This window comes from Phyllostomus discolor, chromosome 10 (genome assembly GCF_004126475.2).
Source record: "Phyllostomus discolor isolate MPI-MPIP mPhyDis1 chromosome 10, mPhyDis1.pri.v3, whole genome shotgun sequence".
Taxonomy (NCBI): Eukaryota; Metazoa; Chordata; class Mammalia; order Chiroptera; family Phyllostomidae; genus Phyllostomus; species Phyllostomus discolor.
In genome coordinates, this window is record NC_040912.2 from 47,604,165 (window position 1) to 47,631,176 (window position 27,012).

General features: G+C 43.9%; 1 protein-coding gene and 2 pseudogenes across 13 annotated transcripts in view; all 3 read right to left on the bottom strand.

Moving 5' to 3' along the window:
- Positions 1-2,374: 2,374 nt before the first annotated feature.
- Positions 2,375-3,173, bottom strand: LOC114508002 (annotated as a pseudogene).
- On the bottom strand, positions 3,106-5,603 carry LOC118496647 (annotated as a pseudogene).
- Positions 5,604-14,221: 8,618 nt separating this feature from the next.
- ATXN7L1 (ataxin 7 like 1) overlaps positions 14,222-27,012 on the bottom strand; it is a 229,369-nt gene continuing 216,578 nt past the window's right edge. For 8 of the 13 annotated variants that reach the window (XM_036010754.1, XM_036010753.1, XM_028526198.2 and 5 more), the window contains 4 exons: positions 25,374-25,679; positions 21,820-22,759; positions 18,796-18,870; positions 14,222-17,219 (listed from right to left, as the gene is read on the bottom strand). In XM_036010754.1, coding sequence (XP_035866647.1) covers positions 17,178-17,219; positions 18,796-18,870; positions 21,820-22,759; positions 25,374-25,679 — 1,363 coding nt within the window. In that variant the 3' untranslated portion in view covers positions 14,222-17,177. Of the gene's footprint in view, positions 17,220-18,795; positions 18,871-20,688; positions 20,806-21,819; positions 22,760-25,373; positions 25,680-27,012 lie in introns of all 13 variants that reach the window. The other 5 variants (XM_036010756.1, XM_028526200.2, XR_004899653.1 and 2 more) reach the window with 4 other exon arrangements.

Sequence of the window (27,012 nt, forward strand, 5' to 3'; positions counted from 1 at the left end):
AGGGAGACTCTTGCGGAGCCTGTTGTAGGCGGACGCTTTTCCCCTCAACCCCGGCGGAGGGCTGGGCCTGATTGTCTTTTCCTGTGCTGACTACTTGTTGATCCACTGAATGCAACCGCGTGTATTAATACTAAAGGATGAACTAATAACAGAAGGAGCTTGTGTAATTCTGGAGGTGGTTAGTGGAGAGTCCTAAGCAGCATCCTTGGTACGAGCAGGCTGCAGCTCAGTGCTGGCAGTGAGGCTGAAAGGTAGCCTGTTTTTTCTACCCGATTGTGGGTTATGAACCCACAATGATCCGTGCCTGGATCCTGAGCTTCAACATCTGCTTCTTAACTAGATTGCATTGGCTGGTGTTATGAGGGAGGGTCATTGAGTAAGGTGGGATGCAGGTGGCTAGCAGGGCCTTTCCTCAGTTATTGTTATATTTGCAAAAACAAATCTGTAGGCTGGGACTTCTGTCCTTGTGGGCCAGCTTCTGGAGCCTGTGCCCTTCCCCAGAACAGGCACTTCAAAAAGAGGAAGGACAAAGGGCCACTAAACATATGGAAATAATCTCAGCCTCATCAGCAATCCTATGAACAAATTAAAACAACAAAAAAGTCATTTTATCTAGCAGACTGTACTTAATTATGAAATGCAACAATTTCAAATGCTATAACAAAACAGTCAGTGATTATGGGAGTATAAATTTGTGAATTGAAATATCCACTTTGGAAAACGATTTGAAATTATCTTGGTAATATAAACATGTTTCTACACTATGACTCAGAAATTCCCCTCCTAGAGCAACTATTATACATGTGTACCAGGAGATATGTGCAAGAATGTTCACAGCAGCTCTGTTCATAATAGGAAACACTGACAACGGCCCGAAGGTCATCCGAGAAGAATGGACTAAAGAAACTAGTATGGCATATAATGGAATACAATAAAGCATTGCAGCAATGTGTTGTAGCTACTTTCAACATTGTCTCAAGAATGTATACTGTATAAATATTTGTTTCAAATTAAACATACAAAAATAAGCAATACATTGTTTACAGATGGAAACATATGTAGGAAATCTTAAGGAATATAAGGGAATTATACTCACAAAATTCAGCATAGTGTTTGCCTTGAAGGTGAAAGGAAAGGGAATACGTTTACGGAGGGGGACTTCAGGGATAATGGTAATGGGGTTTTTCTCTACCTGAGTGGTGAGTACACACATGCTCATGGATTATGATTCTTTATACCGTATGTATAAAGATTATAAAGAAATTCTTAAAATCTACTCAGCATTTAATAATATTTTTAAGCAATTGAAAAAAAGAGGATGGAAAAAGAGGCCAGAAAGTCATTGCCAGGAGACTGAATGAAGCCAGGAACAGAAGAAGGTCTCTGAGGTGCTGGGGACACACATGGTGGGGACTGAACCTTCAGAGGCCTACCTTGAGAATTCTGTGCCTTGAGCACCTGGGAGAACGAGAGATTGTATGGCTGGTGGTTGGGACACTGGCACTAGCTTGAGCAAAGAGTGTTGCCAGTGAATGTGGGTTTCTTGCAGTGTTGCAAGGAAAGCAGTCCAGGAGACCTTAGCTTGCTCAGTACTCTCTTTCACAGCACACCTCAGGCAACTAGGTCCCCCAAACCTCCACCTCCTCCAGATATCATGCTAAAGAGAAATGTCTAGATGCCACCTAGTGGAGTCAGCTATTCTCTGCCAAAGCCATCTCTTAGGCCAGTTTGGACTTAATTAATCATCATTCTAACACTTTCTTCTTTGACTCCTTGCCCTTCAGCTCTGTATTATCACTAATCCTTGTAGTGGTTTGGGAGAGTAACTCCAGTGGAAGGCTTTAATGCAGTGGTTCTAAATCAGGACTGCATGTGATAACCACCTGAAGTCCTTTCAGAAGCACTGAGGCTTGGGCCCCATTCCAGGGCCACAAAATTGAATCTGTTGCAATGGGGCCTGAATATTGGGACTTTTATCATTGTTGTTTTGAACAGTTTTATTGAGATATAACTGACATTTAATAAACTGTACCTATTTAAGGTGTACTCTTTAAAAAATATATAAAATGTCTATTCATTTATATGGCAAATACTGTCCCCTACCAAAAAATAATGATCTGTCAAGCTTAGCTAGAACATTCATGTGTCTCTGTTTTTGTATTATGTGTTAAAATGATATAGGATGCAGGATGAAAAAATCATTTTAATAGGCATTATTAAATAATTTCACACATATGTGGAATCCTGGAAAAATAGTTAAAATTATAGATGAACATTAAATGTGGGCACATGAATATTCTGTACATAGCAGTGAACTTAATAAAAGATGTATTTTCACTGACTTCTGGTACTCACCTTCTGTGAATCTTTTTTGTTGTTGTTTAGTTTTTATTTCATAATCATAAACTTAACTCTGCAAACCAGCTAGACTTGGAAGGGGTAGGGAAAACATGGAACCCAATGAACTATGGTGAGAGCACAAAGATTATAGAACATTCCAAGCAGATGGGGGTGAAGTGGTGCTCTCCTGAGCTACAGAAGGAATGGTCTTGTGGTTAAGATAAAACATAAGTCAAACTTATGAGAGTTGTCCACAGTCAGTGATGGTCATCTTCTTGCTGGTCTTGCCATTCCTGGACCCCTAGCTCTCCATGGCTGTCACAACATCCATGCTGTGTTTCACCTAGCTGAAGACCACTTGGTTGCCATCCAGCCACTCAGTCTTGGCATGCAGATGAAAAACTTGGGAACCATTTGTTTTGGGTCCAGCATTTGCTATGGACAAGATGCCAGGACCTGTGTGCTTCAGGACAAAATTCTCAGCATCAAACTTCTCCCCACAGATGGACTTGCTGCCTGTGCCATTGTGGCGTGTGAAATCACCATCCTGGCACATAAATCCTTGAATAATTCAGTGAAAGCAGGAGTCTTTATAACAAAATCGTTTCTCCCCAGTGCTCAGAGCAGAAAAATTTTCTGTTGTCTTTGGAACTTTGTCTGCAAACAGCTCAAAGGAGATGTGGCCCAAAGGCTTGCCGACGGCAGCACTGTCGAAGAACACAGTGGGGTTGACTATGGCTGGGCACAGGAACATCAGAGGCAGCATCAGTGTCTGCAAGGCTGCTTTCTGTGAATCTTTAAAAACCGAATTCCAGCCCTGGCTGGTGTGGCTCAGTGGATTGAGTGCTGTTCTGTGAACCAAAGGGTTGCTGGTTCAATTCCCAGTTAGGGTATATGCCTGGGTTGCAGGCCAGGTCCCCAGTAGGAGGCACATGAGAAGCAACCACACGTTGATATTTCTCTCCCTTTCTTTCTCCCTCCTTTCCCCTCTCTCTAAAAATAAATGAATAAAATCTTTAACAAAAACAAAAAACAATTCCGGCTTAGCTCAGTGGATTGAGCATGGGCTGTGAACCAAAGGGTCACAAGTTCAAATCCCAGTCAGGGAAAATGCCTGGGTTGAGGGCCAGGTCCCCAGTGAGGGGCGCATGAGGGGCAACCAACCACACACTGATGTTTCTCTCCTTCTCTTTCTCCTTTTCTTCACCTCTCTCTAAAAATGAATAAATAAAATCTTTAGAAAACAACAACAACAAAAAAACAAACCCAATTCCAAATCTTCCAGATCCTAGAGAAGGGCTTTCTCCTTTTAAGTTTTCCTCAACAGATTTTTTCTCAGCTGTTTTCTAGTAGCTGTTTGTTCTTTCAGTTGTTCAATTGCTTTCAGTTTCTTCTTCACGTTCTTGTTTTTTGTCTATCTCAGGTTCTCCAGAGGTTGACGGAGAGACAGCATTTTGTGCTGAGTTCTGTGGGGCGGAGAAGGTGCCAAATGTAGACTTTCGTCACTTCTTGCTTCCTGCTTTGCAGCTCTCGTAGCTTCATGTTTCCTTTGATCTTTAGGGTTGTTTTTGATAATTGCTTAGCTCCTGGTTGTGGTTTCCTACTCTGAGATGGTTCCTCCTCATGCAGTTTGGATTGGTGATTGATTTGTTTCTTAAAGCTGGGGGTCTATAAGCTTTCGCAGCTCTAGGTTCTTCACTGGGTATGTCACTTGGAACTGCCTGGTCAGTATTGTTTTTTTGGAACCATTCCATCTAAAAATGACTGCCAAGAAACCCACCATAATTCTGCATTTGATGGCACATCCAACTAGTGTAAGACAGAGCCATGTATAATGCCAAACCCCATTATTAACATGTAACCTGGGAGCACGCTTGGCTGTTAAAATATGCTCACCCTCTGGGTACCAAGAAAATATGTAGACTTAGAGGCCACTGATTTAGAAATGTTTGTAGTTTTTTAACAGCTTGCACTTCCATTTGTCTCCTCAGATTTCCACATCCATCTAGTACTAATACATGCCCATGAGGACTATAGTAAGTTGCAGTATTAGGACCAGTTCCGAAGTCAAACACAGGATCACATTTCAAGTTGAAAACTGTTGCTTTGGCAGGCAGAAAACCATAAACAGCACCAAACTCAGTAGAACTGGAATTCCAAACTATGTCATAAATGGGGCCACTTTCTGGTATTTGAACTACAGTACACACTCCGTTTGTTGCAACACAGTGCAGTGTTTGTTCTCCATCTCAGGAAGCTCCTGTCTTTTCAATATCTGCACTAGCTACTAGCAGCACAGCGGTAGCCTTTTTATTCCATAGCATTGTAACCTTACCTGTCTTAAAGAAACTTTTATTGGCTAAAGCTGCATGAGTTCCATTAAAGTTGGGATACTGATATAATCTAACAAATACAAGTGAATCCTAACTTCGTGGAACATAAACAGTCACCTTGCATGGTTGGGGTCCAGATGATAACATAAAATCAACTTTTTGCGAATGCAATTTATTTGCAGTTGTATTGAAATTGTTATTTTCAAAGAAGTGTACTTCACTGTTAACATTTGGGCACAGATTGTTTCCTCTTCTGACCAGGATACACCCCAGTTTTGCATCTTTTTCCGAATGAAAGACTTCAAACATGTCCCAGTTTTCACACCATGAAGTTGTAGGTTGGGACTCCCCATTGTGCCATCTTTAGAAGTAGTGTGAGGCCACCACATTTCCAGGACCATGTTTTTTGGTGAAAACTCAAAGCAAACTGCCTTTGGGAGGTTGAAGGGGTGCAATAGTTCCTGGTTAGTGACATTGATAATATTTTTTTCTCTGATATCCCGGGCAAACAAGGTCCCATCCATACTAAAGGGATTGCAATTTTTCCCAGATTCCCATGGATTTCCATGGAAACACTGTACTTTCTGTAAAATGTGGTGGTCCATCCCCCATGTACAGTACCCCTGGTCCTCGTACTGTTAGGAGTGCTGTGGACAGCACCATCTCGTCCTAGGATGTCAGGTGTACTTTTGATGTATGTACATATCCATGAAATCATCACTACATTCCAGATAAAGAATATATCCATCACATCCAAAATTTCCCTGTGTCCCTTTCTAGTTCCTCCCGTGCACCCCTCCTTCACCCTGCCCTCCCCCAGTTATCACCAGGCAACTACTGACCTGATATCTTTAGCTATAGATTAGTTTACAATTTCTAGAATTTCATATAAATGGAACCATATAGTATGTACAAGTTTTTTTGGTCTGGTGTCCTTCACTCAACATTATTTTTTTGACATTCACCCATGTTGTTGCAGGTATCAATATTTCATTCCTCTTTTTGGCTGAGTAAGATTCTATGGTATGGATACTCCCCAATTTGTTTATGCATTCACCCACTGGTGGACATTTGTGTTGTTTTCAGTTTGGAGCTTTTACAAATAAACCTGCTACGAACACTTGTGTACAGATCTTTGTGTGGACATATGATTTCATTTCTCTTGGGTAAATAACTAGGAGTGAGATGACTGGATCACGTGGTAGGTGTATGTTTAACTTTTTAAGAAACTGCCAAACTGTTTTCCAAAGTGGTTGCACCATTTTAAAACTGGTAGTTAGTAAGGGCTTCACAGGCAATCCTAGTGCAAAGCCCAGACTGACACCCTGCATTATGGCAAGCTGTGAGGAGTGAGCTGAGGGTCTGGAGGAGATGTGGATCAAGAGTCTTGAGAGCCTAGGAGCCGCCAGTGTGTGCTCGATATTATAGTGCCACAGCACACCTCAACCCAGGACACACGCTGGAATCTCCTGGGGAGCCTTTAAAAAATATTGTGTCTGCCTCTTCCTCCCTGGGAGAGTCTCATGGAATTCTCTTTGGGCAGTATTCCAAGAAGGAGGGATGCTATCTCAGGCATCACAACTTTTTAACAGATTCCTGAGTGGTTCCAGAGCACAGAGTGACCGACTGCCCTGCTTTACCCAGGGTCATGGGGAAGGGGGGTTTCAATGCATGAAACTTTCCATGATAAAGCTAGGAAAGACCCAGATCAGCCTCACACTTGGACCACTAGCATAAGGAATTTGGGCTTTGGTACTGGATGGATTTGTCAATCTGCCTGTCGACCTTGAAGATATAGCTCAGGGTCAGTGTGTGTGTTTGGGAGGGCATGTATGAAAGGGGAAGTGGGGTCATGGGTGGCCAGAAGGGACTGTGAGCTGATTCCCTCCCTCCATTTTCCATTTCAATCAGAGACAAGTCAGAGATGCCTCAGCCAAGAGTTTTGCTTGCTGTTAAAAGTGAGGGGGAAAAGTATAAAGCACATTTTCTTCTGAGAAAATATATGGTGAGGCAGTGTGATGTAGTGGCCTCTGTTCAGACTGCCTCACTTTTAAAGTGACCACTGACCATTAATAACTATGTGATCGTAGGCAACATAGCTGAATTCTCTGCCTCAGTTTCCTCATGGATATAGTGGGGATGATATCTCTGCTTCATAGGGGATATCTTGAGGATTGAATGAGTTAATATATGTAAAACTTTTTTTTAAAGTGGTCCTGGGTGTATATTATGTGCTATGTAAGTGTCTGCTATATTATCTTAGTATCTTTGTGAAGATATGAGAAGGGGGGAGTCATGACTAAATATAGTCTCTATAACCTTTGTCCACAGGCTCTCCTATTTGGTTTCTCATTGAGAGATTTTTGGGAATAACATTTCAGATTTTATGTTACAGCTTTAAAAAACCATAGAATCTTGGTTTGTGTGGCACTGCAAGAGGAACTAAAGGTGTATTTAGCATTCAGTGACTCCTCGCTTAATGCTGTTGACAGGTTCTGTGCCTTTAGCAAAACAACGCATAAAGAAACCAGTTTTACCATAGCCAAATTGTGATAAGCAAGTGTTAAGTTCCTATGGCATCTCATCAACATTACATGGAAATGACTTTGAATGAAATGTTATTTGAGGACCTGCTACACACTTAATGTTCTTGTACAAATCATAAGATAGACATTAAGTTTGGAACCTGTTAATTTTAGTTTCACCAAGTTATTTTATTGGTGTGCTGCATTTTAGAGTTTAAAAAAAAAAAACAAAAAACAAACCCAGAAGACAGTCTAGTGGTGACACCACATTAGTCTTTCTTTGTGTTAGGCAGGGCTAACACAGGAGCCCACTTCAGCTTTGCAGCTGTGATTTAACAGGTACACAGGGTTCTGTGGAACTCAGTCTCGGAAGTTACAGCTCAGTCTTTGTGGAATAACATTTAATTACCTGAGGTAGTGCCAGATCTACTGAGAAGCAGTGTCCAGCTTCTCCTAAAAAGGCAAAAATGCTAAAAAAACATTTTAAAACACTAACTTATCCATTTTACAAAAACATGAAAGTGTAGAAAACTTAGAGTGGCTACAGTATAAAAGATGGCAGGAGAAGATGACCTGGTGCAATGGTACCCCCTTTACAATACTCTATTCATTAAAAAAATTCTGAAATAGTTTGACTCACAAGAAGTTTCAAAATAGTACAAGGCTCTTCCGTGTACTCTTCAGCTCTTCCCAATGATAGTATCTTACATAACCATGTACATGGTCATTGTCAAACTAGGAAATCAACATTGGTATGACACCACTAACTCAGTTATGGACCTCATTTGGATTTCACCAGTTTTTACATGAAGACTTTTTTTCCTGCTCTGTTTCTAAATTTAGCTCCCATCACACCAAATTGGTCTGGTTAAGCTTTAATTGGGTCCAACAAATTGAAACCCAGAACAAATTTTATGAACAACATTCTTTGAGCTTTCTAAATTGTTTGTATGCAGGATGACCTCAGGGGACCTCCTGTTTACACCATTCACACAGGGAGTCAAGGACCTTTGGAAAGAGGCTTTTCCACTTACTAGTTGTGGGATCCTGACCAAATTACTTGGACTTTCTAAACGTTGCTCTTCTTACTCTGTGAAATGAGGGTAATAATTTTACCTACTTGATAGAATTATTACAAGGATTATATTTGAAAAGATGTGAAACATAATAATGTTATTAGTTTACTGTTACTACTATGACTATTATTAGTACTAGTAATGTGGATATCCGGTATAGTCATCACCACCATCACCATCAGTACCACCGCAACCACCACCAGTGGAATCCCTGTCTTTTTGGTCATTTTCTTGATAGTAGAGCAGCACAGGTATGGCTTAGAGCTGGGAGTCAGCTCTGGGTGCAGCCAGAAGTCTTTATTCTCCTAGTGGCTGGCAGATAGCAGGTTGAATGCTATGGTCTCTCCTGCCTGGGATGGTGGCCAGGTGCATATAATCTAGTCTTCCCTGGATGAAACTGAGACTGCATTTCCCAAATTACTATTAGTGCATTGATATCTATGGGTTTTGTGAGAAGTCCTGCAACCTAGTCACCCTTGGTATTATCTCTAAGTGGATGAATACATTAGGTTCCAAATGAAACATTTGGACCACAGCCCATAGAGTGGGGATTGCTTATACAAGAAAGATAATTGTTTGTATGTATTTTAAAAGATTTTGTTTACTTATTTTTAGAGAGAGGAAAAGAGGGAGAAAGAGAGGGAGAGAAACATCATTTGGTTGCCTCTCAAAATCACCCCAGGATCAAAACTGAAACCCAGGCATGTGCCCTGACTGAGAATCAACACAGCGTCCTCTTGGTTTGTGAGACAATGCTCCAATCAACTGAGCCAACCAGCCAGGTCTTGCTTGTATATTATTTTTGAAACTAAGACATCCACTTGGCCCCAATGCAATTTTCAAGGAGCAACAAGTTTAAAAGAAAAAGTAATAAAAATTGTTGGTTTGAATGTCAGTCATTTCCAAGTGACAGTAAAATTCTCCTTGCTGGCATTACTGGTGGACTAAATAATTTCGTGTAGTTCCGTGTGAACTAATGTAGTATTGCTGGTCATAAGTACATCTGAGTATTAGCCAGAATCAGGTGTGCCGGAACTGGCTTGCCCAGGCTCACAAGAGTCAGCTGTGCATCTCTCTTCCCCCTCTGTGTTCAGCAAGGTCAAGCTGGTAGCTTGAAGTTGGCCATGGTGGGCGTATTAACATCACAGAAATCAGCAAATGCTTCCCCAGTCACTCTCAATGCTGGGTGTTCCACATTTACCAGCATACCACTGAGTCCAGATTTTTTTTTAATCCTTTCCCAAGGTTATGTTTACTGATCTTAGAGAGGAAGGGAGAGAGGAGGAACATCAATGTCAGGAACACCAATCAGTTGCCTCCTGTACTCAACCCAACAGGAGATCGAATCCCTTTTTGGTGTATGGGGACAACACTCCAACCAACTGAGACATCTGGCCAGGGCCTGACTCCAGGTGTAATTCAACAAACATTTATTATGCCAACTGTATGCCCACCACTATTTTAGGAAACATATAGCATTGAACAAGACTGCCCTTTGGAATTCTAAGGAGATCCCTATAAATAAACTTAACTCCAAGGAAACATGAAATATAGATGGTTTTGGATGAAAAAGCCCCCAAATGTCAGTGTAGCCCTTTTGGTAATCCAAACCAAGTTTTCTCAGCATCCAATTTCTATTGGGCGAGTCCTCCTATGAAGGATTGCTGTTAAAGCCATCTGAGCCATTCCATTTTTAACTACTTCCAGGAAAGGGCATTCCACAATTGTTCACCGTATCACTTATATTTGATCACTTGCAGTTTTTCTCTGGTTTTGTATGCAGACTTTTTAAGCTGTCATGCCCAGAGCCAAGCATTGCATTGTACTGTACTCTGGTGAACACTAAGGTGAGCTCACCTAATGGTGTCCACATATTTCATTGTTAATTATGCATATTGATACTATGTTCTAAATTTTTAAAATATCAAAACAGCATGACAAATTAATATTCTACAGTTTATGATGAAAATAGACTATCTTGTGCCTCATTCCACCTCACCCCAAGGTAACTTTCTCTACGGGGCCTGGTAACCCAGAATCTCCATGTTCCGTTCAATTAAAAAAAAAAATAACCCTTCAGTCCCTTGCTGAGGGGTATGAGGTGGTGGTGGTGAGTAGCTACTTGGCTGCATGTGGGAGGGAAAGGGAGCTCTGGGGGTCCAACAACCTCACATTAGACTTTCAAACACCCTTTCCCATTTTCAACCCATGGCTGCACCTCCTTCTCTGTGGTACCTACTGCCTCTGGGGGATTTGGGGAGAAAAGGGCTTCTCATTAGTATTCTCCTCAAAATGCTTTGAAACTTTGTTCTTTCTGCTAAAACAATTCTATTCCAAGGCTGTCATTCAGCTTTTGTGTCTGTGTAAACTTTTAAATTTCAAAGTGCACAGTGAAATGAATGAATCTTAAGTATACAACCTGATAAATATTTCACCAATGATTATATTCATTTAACAGGCTCCCAGGTCAAGATACAGAACATTTCTAGCACCAGAAACCTTCCTCAGTCTCCCCAAAGGTAACACCCATTCTATAAATCCACCTGTTGTATATTCATGGCTTTAATTAACCAAGTTTACTCTGAATGCCAGTTGATTAATTAAAATGTTAGCCTGGCTGGCGTAGCTCAGTGGATTGAGCGCGGGATTCCAATCAGTGTCACAGGTTCGATTCCCAGTCAGGGTACATGTCTGGGTTGCAGGCCATGACCCCCAGCAACTGCACATCGATGTTTCTCTCTCTCTCTCTTTTTCCCTCCCTTCCCTCTCTAAAAATAAACAAATAAAATCTTAAAAAAATGTTAAACAATGCTGGGCTCTGCGTGGACCTGGTGGGAACATCCTCCAAGTGTCTGAAGATGAGTGTGGACCCTGAAAGCTCCCTCTCTGATTATTCCCTTTCACAGAGGTATTCAGTCCTGTTCTTAGTGTAGTGCATTTAATCTGTAACAAAATTTTCTCAGTTTATTGAGTTAGATAGAACCAAAAGACATAAAAATTGCAGACAAAAACAAAAACATGCATCTGATTCTTTCCACAAAAAATGTCTCAGAACCATGCTTTCCTTCCCCATTTGTAATTGACTGTGGCCAGTCAATATTGTTCCTACTTTGCTTCTGCCTTTCCTGTATAAGAGTCTCTCCCTGAACTCTGGTCAGTGGAGCGCTCCTAACCACATCTGGGCTTGGCACTGCTCAAGTAAACTCTTAAAAGTGTCAATGTGCTTCAATTTCTCTTTTACAGTATAAAGGCCAATATCCCCTCATATGTTTGAGCTCACCTCTCACCTCCCTCTTGCCTTCTCAAGGACTTCCCTTCTCAGGCAACTGGGCCTTTCTCCTGCTGTCTCACCAGCATATGAGCTGTAATCTGGCCTCTTCTTTCTTGAAAAACAAGGTAAACAACAACAGCAAAACAACCCAAATCCCAACACTCCCGTGTGCTTTTTAATTTCCATAAGACTTGTCTCTACAACTGAATTTCCTTCAGATCACCCCACGCTGGCCTTGGCTCCCACCACTCCATCACACAGGCATTACTAAGATCACTGCAGTGGGTTGAACAACAACCCCCTAAAAGATATGTTCACATTCTAACCCTTAGACCTGTGAGTGTGAACTTAGTTGGAAAAAAAGATGTAATTAAGTTAAGAATCTTGAGATGATATCATCCAGGGTTTAGGATTGGCTCTAAGTCCAATGAAGATGTCCTCATTAGAGTTAGGCCATGGGAGCTCTGAGGTAGAGGAGAAATGCAGGGGAGGAGCCCACGTGAAGATGGAGTTAGAGATGGCAGTGGTGCATCTGTGAGCCAAGAACTGCTAGCTGTCACAAGAAACTGGGAAAGGCAAGGAAGGGTGCTCCTCCAGAGCCCCTGTAGGGAATGCAGCCCTGCTTGACTTTGGACTTCTGGTCTCCAGAATTCTGAGAGAATAAATTTACATTGTTTTAAGCCACCGAGTTGTGGTAATTTGCTATGGTAGCCTAGGAAACTGACAGTCACCAGTGATCTCTGTGTTGCAAACCCAGGTGATCCCATCTACAGCCTCCATTTTGCAGCAGTCAATTGTTCATTCCTTGAAACATCTTACAGTCTTGGCTTCAGGGGAACCACTTCTTGTTGGGTTCTCTTCTCATTGGGAACACTTCAGCTTAGGGGTCTTTTCTAGCGTTTTGCTTCCACCTAGCCTCTAAATGACTGCTCTTTTCCTTCTACATTCTCTTAAGTAATCACATCCACACCTGTGGCCCTAAGTATCATCCATATACTAAAGATTCCCAAACTGATGCCTCCAGCTTAGACCTGTGGATGGCTTTCATCATGTGTAGACCACGCCTCTTCACATAGGAGCTTAGGTGTTTCATAGTTGTCTCATACATGAACAAACTATTCGTGCACAAAACAGAACTTCTTATCTTTACAACTCCCCCCCCCAAAAAAAATACCTGTTCCTTCTCTGGGTTTCCACATCTGAAGAAATCTGCACCCAATACAATTGCTCTGCCAGAACCTGAGAGTCATTCTTTCCCTTACTCTTGCATCCAAATCCTAAGCAAGTCTTGTCAATTTAATATGTAAATTGTATCTATTTACTTCTATCTAAAGAGAATTGAATCTATTCACTTCTCTTTATATGTGCTGTCACCATCCTGAGACCACACTAACATTGTCTCACCTGGCCTCTTACAATAGCTTCCATCTGATTCTCCACACAGCAGTTAGAGTGATCTTTTAACACATCAGATCATACCATGTCCCTATTAAAAGCCCCTCCTGCAAAGGATTCCCACTGAATTAACTGCAAAATAAAAACTCTAAGAGCCTCTCATGACCTTTTCCTTGCCTCCTGTCCCTCTCTCTCCCCTTGCTCCACCCACTGTGGATCTTCCTTAGGGTCTAGGAATTTACACGAATTTCTCATACCTTGGACAGTCTCTGCTTGGGATTCTCTCCCCACATTCTGTGCCTTTAGTGCACTTGCTCTGAGAAAACTCCTTGACAGCACTCCCCTCACACACTTTGTCAGTTTCTCCTATTTTCTCTCATAGAACCATGGCATTTGCCACAATCTGTAATTACACATTTGATCATGTGTTTATTTACTGTCTCTCCTACTGGGCTGCTTCCAGAAAGCAGCTGGGACTATGTCTGTTTGTCATCACTAAGCATAGAGCGCCTAGCTCAGGGGCAGCCACAGCCAGGATGCTCCATAAATATTTGTTGAATGAATTCACTCTTTTCTATTCCTCAAATGTACCAGTATGCCCTAGCAGGAAGTCTCATCTGGTGAGAATATATTCCCCCAAAAGAAAAAAAAATCTAAATTTTATGAAAACCCGAAGACTTTTTTTACAAACATATAAATTATTTTATTTACAAAGCCATGTTACAAAAAAAAGAAAGAAAGAAAAAAAAGAAAAAAAAGCTCAAAAAGAAAAATACAATCGCTCACTGGAGAATGTCTCCAGGCCTGATGCTGAACCATGGCAGTATCAGTAGATACACGTTTGTTCTTTCCTTTTTACAACTGTAAGCCATAGAATTTACTATTTACACCTACTTTAGACATTTATTCTGCTTACAATATCACAGGCATGGAATGAATTCTGATAGTGCTAATACATAAAGGTCTGGGACAAAGAAGGAAAATACTTAGTGTTACAAAATATGGATCATAGAAAAGAAACCCACTCGACAAGTGTGGCATTTGTTTAGAATGTTTGGACATGCTTTCTTTAAAATTCTTCTGGAAAAGGTTTTAAAATCAGTAGTAGGAAAGGACAAATGAGCAGGTGCAAATTCTTCTCTGTGCAACAAGTTATTTAATATACCCCATGACTGGCCAGCTACGTAAAACCCACAGTTTTGTTAAAGTGCCATGGGCTGACGGCATTAACAAAATAGAAGGTGTAAATAGAAAATTTCTTTTTTTCCTTTTTTTTAAAACAAGAGTTCACTGAGAATCAGCAATAATAGAATATGCTGTATAAACTATTCTCTACAAAGGTTGATCAGCGTTATTTACAATTGGTACATTGATACAAAAGAAGGCATACAAGTTATCCAAGTCGCTTTGTTTTTATGGCTGACAGGTCTATGCATTGCGTTATGCTTAACAACCAGAACTTTCCCGCCTCTGTGGCTGGCGGCAAGTCACGAGATCTTCAGGCAAATGGGCGTGTGCAGTCAAGAGGCTGGGAGAGAGGGCTGAGGGGGTGGGGGTGGGGGCTGGGCAGAACAGAAGTACCCAAAGGGGATCATCCTCATAGTGCTTTATAGGCTGGTTCAGTTGAACTCCATTAAAACAAAACCAAAGAAAACCTTTTATTTGCATTCCATTTTTCAAGCTGTGAGTTTTGAATACATCATTATAAAGTAAACCTGTGGTTGACTGTGAGGAAAGAAACATGGTGGGTTTTCCCTTTTTGCTCAGTTTTCCAGAAATGTCCTCACCTTGGTCAGAGCCAGTCTTTCACCAAGTCAGCAGCATTCGGCGGGGAGCCTCTTTCTTCCAGCTTGTAATGCAAGATGCAGAGCTAACTAAAATGTTTAAGCCTATTACTGAACTGCTCCTTGAGTCCCTGTCGAGACGTTCTCAGAAGCAGATACTTCATCTCTCAACCTGTTTTCCCTCTTTGAATGTAAGAGTTTATAAATCAGAGGGTTATTTTGTTGCTGAGATTTTTTTGTTTTTACTCCTGCAGCTTTTACAACTCAAAATAAATTATAGAAAAACAGACTTCTAAAACCGAACAAGACAAAAATTGTGCAAAAATAACAAAGATATGTACACACTTTTCAGTCTGAAGAAATGTACAATAAAAACATAATTCAAAGAACATTTTAAAAATATAAACATTGCTTAAACTTTCCTAAGTTTCATATTGTTTTTGAAACTATTCTGGTCAGTTAGCTCTGTAATATAGTAAAACATAAATTATTACAAAATTAACACTATAAAAATTTACTTTAGGAATATCTTCTAAACTTTTTTTCAAAGGGTCAAATCTTGTTTATAATTTCTTAAACATTTATAAGTCTTAAATCTGCCTTAACCTTTTTTAAAAAAGAAAAAGTAACATCTTCCCTTCAATTTGCAGTCTCTTTTTTCTAAGATGTAAATAAACCAGCATATAAGTGCACTTTTAACACTGTAGAAATAAAAATGAAATCATCTGAACTAATGTCCTGGAACCTAATATCAACTCATGATTTTTAAAAAAATCTTCATTTTATATTAAAAACTTTTAGTAATCCTATAAGAAACACTTTCAGTGCAATTTCATTGATGCAAATCACTCCATTTGCCTCCCGTCTTAGTAAAATCCAATTGTGTGGTGAAACTTAACAGTAGTCTGATCTTTGGGTTGGAGGGTGGGAGAAAGGAAAATGTCAGGGTGGGGATGAAGGTTTGTGTCCAGCTTCAAAACTGGCTTTCATTTATGCTTTAGGGATGAAGCAAAACTCCTATTATCTGTGCTGTTATATTGTTTGCAAAGTTACATGATGAATAGCACAGAACATTCTTTTTATATTGTCAGTTACTTTACCAACTATGATTCCTGATTAGAGCTTACAGTACTGATGTTTCTTTCAAAACTCCAGTGTGAAGTTTCTTGGCTGCAGAGCAGCAGCTTCTCTTCCTAATGGGTCTTCCTCATCAGGCAGGGGCTCGGCCTTACCAGCAGGGCAGCTGTGTCTGAGCTGTGGCCTCTGCTAACCCAGCACACCCTGATGTATGGATGTTCAGATTCACAGGGCCGAGTGGCCCAGGCACAGAGGTAGGTGAGCCTTGCTAGTATTTATTCTCACCAGGGGTTTCACACACAGCCCAACAGGGAGCTTCCCCCAGCTCCCGCCCTGGGCCTTCCCCTCTTGCCTAGTCCTCCTGGAGGGCAGCCTGAGAATTTTTACAGCTGGTAGCACTGTGCCTTCTCCAGAGTAGCTTCCTGGAGTCTCCCACCTTCTCCCTTGGGTGCTTCCCTCTCTGACTTGCCCCAGCTTTGTACATGATGCCCAGGAAGGGGTTTTGCAGCATGGATTCCTAGCAAGCTCGGATGACCACAGCCACCCAGTTCCCACCATCTTTTGAGGGATATCTTCTCTTAGCCCCATTCTCTGCTTCCTGCCACCTCCCAGGCCCATTCCAGACCTGACCCAGTATATCCTCTCTGAGGTGTACAGCTGGACAGTGGTATTGGATAAACCACATCTTTAAAAGGCCGCTTTTCTCAGTTTTACCAATAGCATCTGTCTGGCTCCTGCCATGCTGGTGCACTACAGGAAACTGGTGAGTGCACTGAGCCACCCTTTCACCTCTGCTCTCGCTCCCCAAACATAGGCTGCTCCACAGCAAAGCCTCCTTCCAGCACACTGTCCAGAGGGGAGCTGAGGAGCGGCAGCTTCTTCTGATGGCCTTGGAGACCCAGTGAGTGGCAGGTGGGAGGGGAAGTCAAGGAAGGGATGGATGGGTGAGGACAAAGAAAGGAGCACTGCACGTGCTCAAGTTCAAGAGTTTCTGACGATGCCCACCAGGAACTGATGTCCTGTACTGTCTGTTCTTGTGGCTGGAGCAAAACGATGGTGCAGTAGCTAAATCAGAAGCTGGAGGAGTGACCCCAAGCTTTGGAAGAATGTGTACATGTGGCAAACAAAAGACAATGCAAAAAAAACACAAAACAAAACACTGGTATTTCCTGTAAATCGCAAATTCGCATTCTCTTGCCTTTTTCTTTTTCTCCAAAACTAAAAATTGGTCTTTAAAAATAGAAGAAGAAAGGCCAGAGTCACAGGCAGGGCCCAGGAAATGGACTCCCCACTGCCCACTCCCTTTCCTCCCCCACCCCTGGCCTCCTGGGTGGGGTTGGGTAGCTAGGCATTGGTTTGGAAGTGGCTTCATCTTGTTATGGAAGAGTCCTTATCCTGCCAGTTCTGTTTGTGGTCTTCTAGAAAAGAAAAAAAAAAAGAGAGAGAGAGAAAAAAAGAAAAGTTTGAGATTACCATAAGGATTCAAGAAGAGTGAGTTTTCTCATCTATAGCAAAAAGGACACCATCCCAACTCCTGCAACGGGCTACAGGCAGCTGTAATGAACAAATGAGGGGATGGCTATAAAGGGCTCTGTAAATGTAGGGTGGCCACAAAGATCCTTGCTGTCGAGGAAGATGCAGGGACAAATCCTGTAGATATTCCGGGGGTCCTCTCTAGGAGAGAGGGCGGGGGTAAGTGACCTGTGTTCAGTTTTTGTCTCTATTCACTCACTTGGGATGTTTCCTATCTAACCTACGGACAGCATAGAGAATCACCTAAGAAAGAAGCTGAGTGTCGGGTTAAGCATAGAGACTTCGGAGACAGAATCTTAGTCCAGTCATCTGCACCTATAAAATGTGGATAATCCTTTTTGCCTCTCACAGTTTAAAAGGTATAAACGTATGTAAATGGTGTTTAGCGCAGCACCTGCAGTTCAACAAATGATAGCTATTATTGTTACTACTACTACATTTGTTTAGGCTGACTGCCAGCATTTTGGGATTCCATGGGTGTGCCTGGAGCTTTGGGCAGGTGCACTCGGCCACCTATGCAGGAGGCCTGTGGCAAACAGTGTCGGACTGCCTGAGCATAGACAAGCCACCCCCACCCCCACCAGCCCGGAAGGTGGGCAGCAGGTGCTCAGGCCTCGAAAGGGCCATACTATCTCAAAATAAATGAAACATCGGCCTAGATCTGGGGGATACAAAGACTATTTCTCTATAATCTTCATCTAAACTCTATCCCAGATTTGTGGGGAAACCCCAAAACTCAAAATGTAGAGGAACACATTGCAATTTGTTATCTATAAAACCTAAAGCACATCTAAGACAACACAACACAGCTGTATTTGTATCTTTTGCAATCATGTACAACATGCAGACCCCTACCCCCTACTTTCTCTGGTCTCCCCTGGATGCACACACAGGCCACTGGAGAAAATCATTTATGCATTGGCTACTCTCACATCTCAAGTTTATAAAAACTCCTAAATCTATGCTGAATATTCGTACCAGAGGCCTTGAGAAGGCACTAACTGATATCTGCCCTGAGCAAGGCCCTTTAGTCAACATTATCTTACTTAATTTTCACGATAACCCTAGGAGGCAGGCACTGATTTTGCCATTTAATAGATAAGAAAAAATCAGACTCAGAGAAGCAATCTGCCTAATATTACACAGCTGCTAATAATAATAATAGCTAAACTTGTGTGTTATATCAGGCATTTTCCAGAGGCTTTATGTGAATAAATGGTCATCCTCAAAAAGCCATATGAGGTAGGGGCCATTATAATCCCCATCTTAATGTGAGGAAGCTGAAGTACAGAGAAGTTAAGTAACTTGCTCAAAAGCACACAGTTACTAACTACTAGTTGGGGAAGCAAGACAACCATGCTCTTAACTGGAGATGAGATTTGGACCAGGGTCTGACTCCAACACCCACATTCTTTCCACCCTGCTGATGACCCTATGAACTTTTGCTCCCCAGTAACTTACCTGTCGGCTGTGTCCTGGGCTGGACATGCTTGAAGGGCTGGATTGTGACAAAGCTAGGCTGCTATTTTTTCCCACCTGAAAGACACCAGCGAAGCCCTACTCAGATATGTGAGCCAAGTGGGGAAAGACCTCCCCTCCCCGCCATCCTGCATGTTGCTGGGGAAAGGAGAGGGGCTGCGTGATAACATGCTCATTCTCCTCGCATCCATTTGGAACTTGTTTCCACTTTAAATGGCAGAGAAAATTAACATGTTTCGGGGGTACTTTGAAGATGCCCCTCTCATCATGGAGGGGCATTCTTAGGTCTGCTTCCTAGATGTAGATACTGGGAGTTTTAGGGGTGAGGACAAAAGCATCTGGCTAGAGGCTTGCCCCTCCCCTCAGGAGCATCTAACTCAGCAGAGGCCCAGTTTTCCCATCAGCTGCCAATGGGTTATACAGATTTATCCACCTCTGAACACAGTTGCAGACCCACCTTGCCTCTAGCCCAGACTTCCCTGGACCAGTGGGGAATAAAAGCCTGGGTCTTTTTCTGGGTCAGTGTTCTTGGCTAGGAGACACAGTGCACACCTTACTGTTCCTAAGAAAAACAGCAAGATGGCACAGGTCTTCCCCATCAGGAAGTGGGAGGCCAAGCTGGGTCCTCGGACAGTGCACTGGGAGTGAGCAGGTGTGGCAGTCCAGCTCCTCCCCTTATTCACTGGCTTCCTTGGAACCTGTTGGGCTAGTCCTCAGGTGAGTACCATTCCACAGGCAGCTCCTGTCTTTGGCCTATAAGAACTGGTCCTCTACTTGACTTTGCATAAAGACATTTGTCTTACATTCACAGTTCTTTTGTTTAATTTAATACTTCTGTGCAAATTCTGGCCTTATACCTATCAGATACAAGTAAACAGGCCCTCAATCGGTCGCCAAAGCATAGGTTTCCCTTGAATTTCTCAACCTCAAGCCACACCCTTTCCAACCTCCTAAGAGAATTAAGAGATTCCAAAAGCTTTTTTCTCCAACACTTGAGAATCACTGGCAGTCACCCTGGACAAAGCCTTTTCTTAATGACCTGGGGGGACAAGCCCCAGGTATCACCTGCATTAGAGAACCTCTGCAGGCTAGACCTGAGGCAGCCCATTACATTCATCAGCTTTTTTGAATTCCTTCTTGATGGGCACTCACTGGTGGAGGCTTGCCTGATCCTCTTACCCTGCTCCACTTACCACCACTGGTGGTGCCTGATTCATAGTGTTTGCTGAACATTTCATATGTTCCTGCAGACCAAAGGGTCAAAAGAGCAAGCAACGCTCACTCAATACAGAGGCACTCCATTAACACAGAGGCAAGGGGGGTAAGAGCCCAGACTCCAGAGCTAAACTGCCTGGTTTGGATCCCAACCCTACTATTTACTTGCTGTGTGACTCTGGGCACACTGCTTAATTTTCCTGTGCCTTCGTTTACTCATCTATAAAATGGGGTGGGTCAAAACAGGTAAGGAATAAATAAGTTAATATATCTGAACTACTTGGAACAGAGCCCATTCCATAAGTATTAGCTGCTAGGACTTTCTCTAAAATGGGTGATACTACTTCCTTGCTGCTCAGGGTGTGGCTGGCAAACAAGTGGCCTGTTAGAAATGCAGAGTCTTAGGCCCCACCCCAGACCTGCTGACTCAGAACCTGCATTTTAACAAACTCCCAGGTAATTCATGTGCATGTTCAATTTTCGGAAGTCCTGGCTATGCTGTCCGCCCTGAAACCTGGAGGTGGCACTGACCCACAGTTAAGCCTCAGCATAGGGCCCTGTGGGTGCTGGTCCCCCTCCCCCTGCACCCCTGGGACTGGGGAGTCAGAAGGCAGCACGGGCTCTAGTGAGACGACCTACGTATGTCTCCCCCTCTCTCACCTTGGCCTCAGTTGCAGCTTGTCTGGCCCTTGGGATCCAAACTTGCTGTTTCTCAAGTGTTTACTTGTGATTTGTGAATCCCCCTCAAGATGTTCTCTTCGTGAGGTTTTAACAAGTCTCATATAAAAATGACACAAAACAGTAAAACATCTTTTTAACAACTGTCCCTCATCTCTCCCAAGTCCTCATTCCCAGGCGGGGCTAGGCTCAGGGTCTGGTCCACTTCATTCTGTGGCTGTGAGTCTGGCGCTGCTGCTACAGTCTGCTTGCTGCCCTGGCACGCCTAAGCCCCTTGGGCAAACCTGCAGACTTTGGTCCTCCTGCCAGACTCGGCCCCTCCTCCGTGCCCTACTGGCATTAGTCTGGTGAAGGTGGGGACTTTCTTAAGTGGCTTCCCCAGCCTGAGGAGACAGACTAGACTCGAGGATGTGAACAGAATGCAAGGGAAAGAAACATGGATTCTTCTTGGGCCATGCCACATTCCCATAGCTTTCCTCACAATATACCATCCTATTTGTACAATGGCATTGAACAATTCTGTGCTGGTTGGTGTGAGTTAGTTTTACTTTCAGAAACAAAAAGTTACATCAGTAAGAGGGGGCCTTGAGGCTGTCAGATGAAGTGAGAAAAGCAGTCACCTGGGAGCTGGAAGCATAAGCTATTATCACCCCTCAGGTGGGACCCCAGTCATGATTTAACCTGCTTGGGCCTCAGCTCTTCCTAAGGGGACTCCGAAAGATCAGATGAAACTTCTTGGCAATAGAACTCTTTAATAAAATCATCCTCAGAACCTCAAGACATAAAATGGGAGTGGAGTGTGGAACTCAGAATCTCCTCATGCCTCAGTTTACTCATCTATAAGGTGGTGATAACAATTATACCAACTGCACTGGGTTGTGAGGATTAAATGAGAAAATATTTGCGTAATGCTTCCAGCTCCCAGGTGACTGCTTTTCTCACCTAGCACAAAGTGAGCGTTGCAGAAAGTATTTGTTAAGTGAATTGCCCTTGGAGCAGAGGGGGACAACTGCATATGGGAAAATGAGACAGAGTCACCTGGCTAAGCAGGGGTGCTGCCCAGCTCCCCCTGCCCTGGAGACTGAGAAGGAAGTGCCAGGATGGGTCCCTTACCTGTCGAGAGGAGGTGCTGTTAACGGGATCGGGCATCGGTGCGAGAAGGCTGGGCGGGTTCTTTTTGTGAACGCTATTCATACCAGGCATTTTAGTGATTTTACAGGCTTTGCTACTAGAACTTGAGTTCTTACGCTTTTTTCCTTCTGATTTGTCAAAAGAGAGGGGCAGAGAAGACACGGCATTGTGTGAGGCCAGAGAGAGGTCCCCCGCAAGGGAGGGCACTGAGAGGGGACAGGAGTCACTGCCACCGCCCACCGAGCCCACGTGTCTCCCTATGTCCGTGGGGCCACCGGGCAGCGAGGTCCGTCCTGAGGGCTCCAGTTTGGCACTGAGTGGGCTCACCCCATTGTTTGAGTTGTGCATGGACAGACTGTTATAGGGAAGGGCCGCCTGATAGGAGTTCAAAGCTGAACTGGCATTCAAAACACAGTTCTTTTTGTGGGGCCCTGATAATGAAGACGAGAGGGATGTCTGCAAGGAGAATGAGGAGGAGGAGGAGGAAGTTGAGGACTGCGGCTTCCTCTTTTTGTTACTTGGAGACTCGTCGCTACGGGCAGACAGGTCTTTGACTTTTGAGGATTTGCTGGTTTTGGTTTTGGATGGCTTGTGGGATGGGGAAGGGATGACGGCTGGTATCGGGGACACCGCGGATGGGGCCTTGAAGGTTGAGTCCATGATGCTGAGGGTTGCAGCCACATGAGGGAAAGCTGTGGTGTGTGACATGAGGGCACTCGGGTCCGGCGATGTCACAAAAGCTGCGTTTGAGAGCATGGCTGATGTCATTATGTAAGAAGAGGTGAGTCTCGAGCTGATGGGAGCTGAAGGAAGATACACAGCACTGGGGTTGCTGAAAGGCTGTAAAACGGATGCTGGAACAGGGGTGGTGATGTGGGCTGCTGGCGAGGGCATGGGGCTATCTGCCGCAGGAGGGATCTTCCTAAACATGAAAGAAGAGTGAAAGAGAAACAGTGAGAAACAGGCTTGGCATTCCTCAGAGGCTCGATTAAGTGCGAGTATCAGGGCTACAGAGAAAACCCCGGTAGGACCAGACTATGGAAAATGAAGCCTTGAGGGATGGCAAAATCTGAATTATGGCCCTTCCCTAGTCCCTGTGGCTCCCCCCATTGCCATACCCAGCAAACTCTTTTCAAACACTTTCAGGTTTTCCGATCCTTTTCTCCATGCTTGGCTACTGGATAATGGCTGATTCAGGTTCGTGAATAAAAGGCAATAGTGATTTAGAATATAAATTTCTCCAACAGTATTGGTCTCCTTTTCTGAAGGGGTGGGGGGCCATGATGAAGGTGGTTTTAATGAGAAGTGGTCATTTCGTACTTAGGTCCTGGCTTGAAGTGAGAAGTGTGAGGACAAGGCTTTGTCACCTACACACATGGGCCAGAGAAGCCTTTGCCCACCTGTCCCCCGCCACCCCTCACTGCTCTTGGCTCTAGGCACAGTGGGAAACACCCCTCTGCTCACAGGCCAGCCTCCTCCTGTATTTCCTGTCTGCAGCCTTTGGTTTGTTCCATAGAGAGGCATTTCCATGTTAGCTTGTGGCTACCGGCTCCTGCTGGCCAGGCTATGGAAGCTGCAGGGCAGCAGAGGGTCGGGGCTAGGAAATGATGCAGATGTTAACTTGCTCAGACTGAGGGCTGACTTCTTCCTGTCCCCTCCCCACCCTATGTCAGCTCTCACTCAGAGGAGCTCTAATTGGAATGTGGCTGCCCTTCAACAGGTCTTCTTGTCCCTGTGTTAGAAAGGGGTGAGAGAGCAGGGACCCTCATGTATCCAGAAAAGGGGATCAGGAATTTCTAGTTTGTTCTGAAGACAAATGTAGGGTTTGGGCATAGGAGAACACATGGACAGGGAAGGTCCTGGAGGACCTTCTGGAGGTTGGGGTGCCTAGGAGCAAACGCCATGCCGCTTACACTCTGTGGAGCCAAGGCCAGAACCAGGTGGTGGGCCACTCTTTGGGCCTCCCTACAATTTCCATCCTTTGACTGGTGGTAGAAGCGGCTCCCACTTCCAAGCCATGGCCTGATGTTGATGTTACTCTGGGGACCAGGAGGAGCACAGAGCCTTGGGGATCACCATTTGTTCCAGATTTACAGGAAAGAATACTGACCTCAGGAGTCAGGTGAATATTGTCAAACTGGCTCTTTCTTATTTCTCACCTTTGCCCTCTCCCAGTGTCCCCTGGGAATCATTTCCAGCATAGCTAGGGCTCTTTAGCAGCTAGGAATTCACTCTCCTTTGAAAGCAGCACTTGGAAGGTGGGCAGGTCTGGCATCTGCAACCCAGGAGCTTGCAGCATGGTGTGAGATGGGGCTTCTTCAGTCCCTTTTCTCCTGAGAGGCTTCCCTCCCAGCTGTGCCATCAGGGAACTCTGGAGAGAGGCCCTGCTGACAAGGACATGCCTCTCATAGCACTGCTCTCTCTGAGGATTCCATTTTCTGCCTGCCACTGGGTGAAGCTATGGCTTCAGTCTTTGGGATGGAATCCAAAGGAATCATTGAATATAGACAAACAGAATCCTTGAAAACATCAGACCAAGGAGATCAAAGATAAAAGAAAAATGTTGCCATATACACTGTGGCCATAATGGTGTTTGAAAATCTACTTTCTCTCAAGACTAAAGAATGTAGAAGATCCCATCAGCACTAAACAAGTGCTCTGTTAATTGCACTTATTGCAATGAATGAATGATAAATGAACAGATGGATGGATGGGTGGGTGAATGGCGAGCAGGTGAATTCTCAGTAGCAACAAACTATGCATGCTGGGCAAGGACTTCCATATAATTGGACAGGAGAGGTCTAAACACGCCCTTAGAACTGTCAGGCGCTGTACAACCCCCTCCTAACAGTGCCAGGGAACATGTCTCAGCACGTGCGGCATCAGCACACTTGCCCTGCTGTCTCAGCTGCCTTGTTGTGGACTGTAGGCCTCCCACTCAATCCTCCCTCAACTCAAGTTTCTTACCAGTTAGAGTCTGGATAGAAGTACATGCGGGCAGAGGTTTGGCAGTTACTTGTAATAAAAAGTTATTTACAAATATCAGATGGCTCATTTAGAGAGGACCCCATTCAAGACCTTAACTGGGATCTCTTTGAATGTCCCAATTTGTAATTTCCCCATTCAATAGTATAAATTCATGCTTCACTTGAGCTGACAAGCTGAGCTGAAGTCCTTAATCTTGCCTCTCGGACACTTGTTGGGATGGGGCTATTTTTTGGCACACTTTCTCTCCCTTTCCTTCCTGTCCCACTGATTGTAAGTGGATAGCAGAGGTAGGAGAGAAGAGCAGGGGGAAGCAGGGCAAGGGCCAAGTGGCTGCTCACTGTCCTCGGGACCCCCTTCCCCCCAATGCTAAGCAGTTTATGTGTCTGTCTAGGGGCCAAATGGCAGTGGATTTCAGCTTTGCGGGCTGTGTCTGGTTTAAGCTTTGCACACTGGCCTAGGGAAGTCCCGTAAAAAGCCCACAGATGCGAATAAATTACTGACAGTGCCCATCCTCCCCTGCCAGCTGGCATGGAGCTCCAGATGCTGACCTGGCTGAAAGAGAATACTGTGTTGGCGTCTCCTGATGCAGAGTTAAATGCTTGTTAAAGAAAAAAGAGTCTTGGCCGTTCCTTTTCTTCCTAATGTCTTCCACGGCCCCATCGGCTGCCATCCCTCCAAGTTCGGGCCCCTCCGGGCCTGGGGTTTGGGCAGCGAGGTTGAGAGGGCAGCGGGGTGCTACGCTCTCCAGAGTTGACACCCAGGCAGCCCCAATGTTGCTCAGTGACAGTAGATTGGTTAGGCAAGTCCTGAAAAGGGGGGAGGGACCTGATGCCCTGTGGCTCGGGTTTCTGTGCCTGAGGAGGAAAGGAATATGGAGCTTGAGCTGACAGGACAGCAGGTAGTGAAATACAGATCAACACATTCCTTCCACGTGCCTGGGTTTTACACTTCCACAACACAGGAGAGCAAAGAGCTGCGAGAGTCACCAGGGCTGGCTGCCATCTTGGGGGAACAATCGCAGAAGGATAATTTAACAAATAACCATGAACACGGTAACCCCGCATGCAGCACCAATTTGTTGTTGTTTAGAATGGACACAAGTAGGTATCAAGGGTGCCTTTTAGACACACTGGGCAGTCACTTAAATGGGAAGAAATGATAAGCTTCTCTTGTGGCCCTTTCCTACTTTATAGGAAGTATTCTCATTTAGTCCTAAGTCCACTCTGAGAGTTTACTGCAGACACAATGGAGTGTACTCCTCCTAGAAGTTCAGGTCAGCAAGCTCCTTGGGCACCATGATGAAGAGGCATCACAGCTGCCTGGGAGAGAGGAGGACACCTGGGAGAAGGGCAAGTTTTGAATTCTGTTCCCATCCCCACTGCCAGTACCCTCTCATGTCTCAGGAATGCCTTCCTTGCCTCTCCTGGGCTTCACTGGGCTGGGTGAGGGCTTCAGAGTTGGCTTTCCTGAGTCATCTGGGCTTAGATCTGAGAGAGCTATGATTTTAAGCGATTATGATACCTTAAGAGCTCACCTTTGTAGGAGTGGGGGGTGGGGATAGCCAGCAGGCTGGTCTTGTTTTATCAAGTGGCCAGAATGGCAGTTTCTTATGTGCTGAGGTTTGAGAGGGTCTAGCCTGTCATTCCTTCACAACAGCATTTTCCTAAGAAGGTTTCTTCCTTTTTTATGAAACTCCTATGAAAATGTAAATACATTGGGAGGTGTTGGAGAATAAAGGGACATTAGAGAAATGGAATGTAAGCTTGGGTTTAGGTTAGAGAGAAGTGTGAGTAGAATTCTAGGGAGATGGGAAGGGCCAAAGACAAGCTTAACCAACTTCACAACATCGCTCAGGATCTGCCCTGTTGGCTGATGTACATATTTTTTTCATAGGATATTAAGCGATTAGAAATTGGTCCAAAACCATCATGAAATTTTTAGTATTGACATTATAGCCTTAATATTACAAACAGAAACATATTTTAAATATCCTTAGGTGTTCTTACTCATAGCCAAAAGGCTCTTTATCACTGTTAAAGAAATAAAATTTTATCTAATACTCTTTTCATTTAGAAGATTACCAACACAAAAGCGACCTCCAAATAAGACAAAGCATAACACACATCGTATGTGTCTCTGAAAAACTGTAGGCAAGCCATTAAGAAAAGCTGACATTTAAGAATTAAT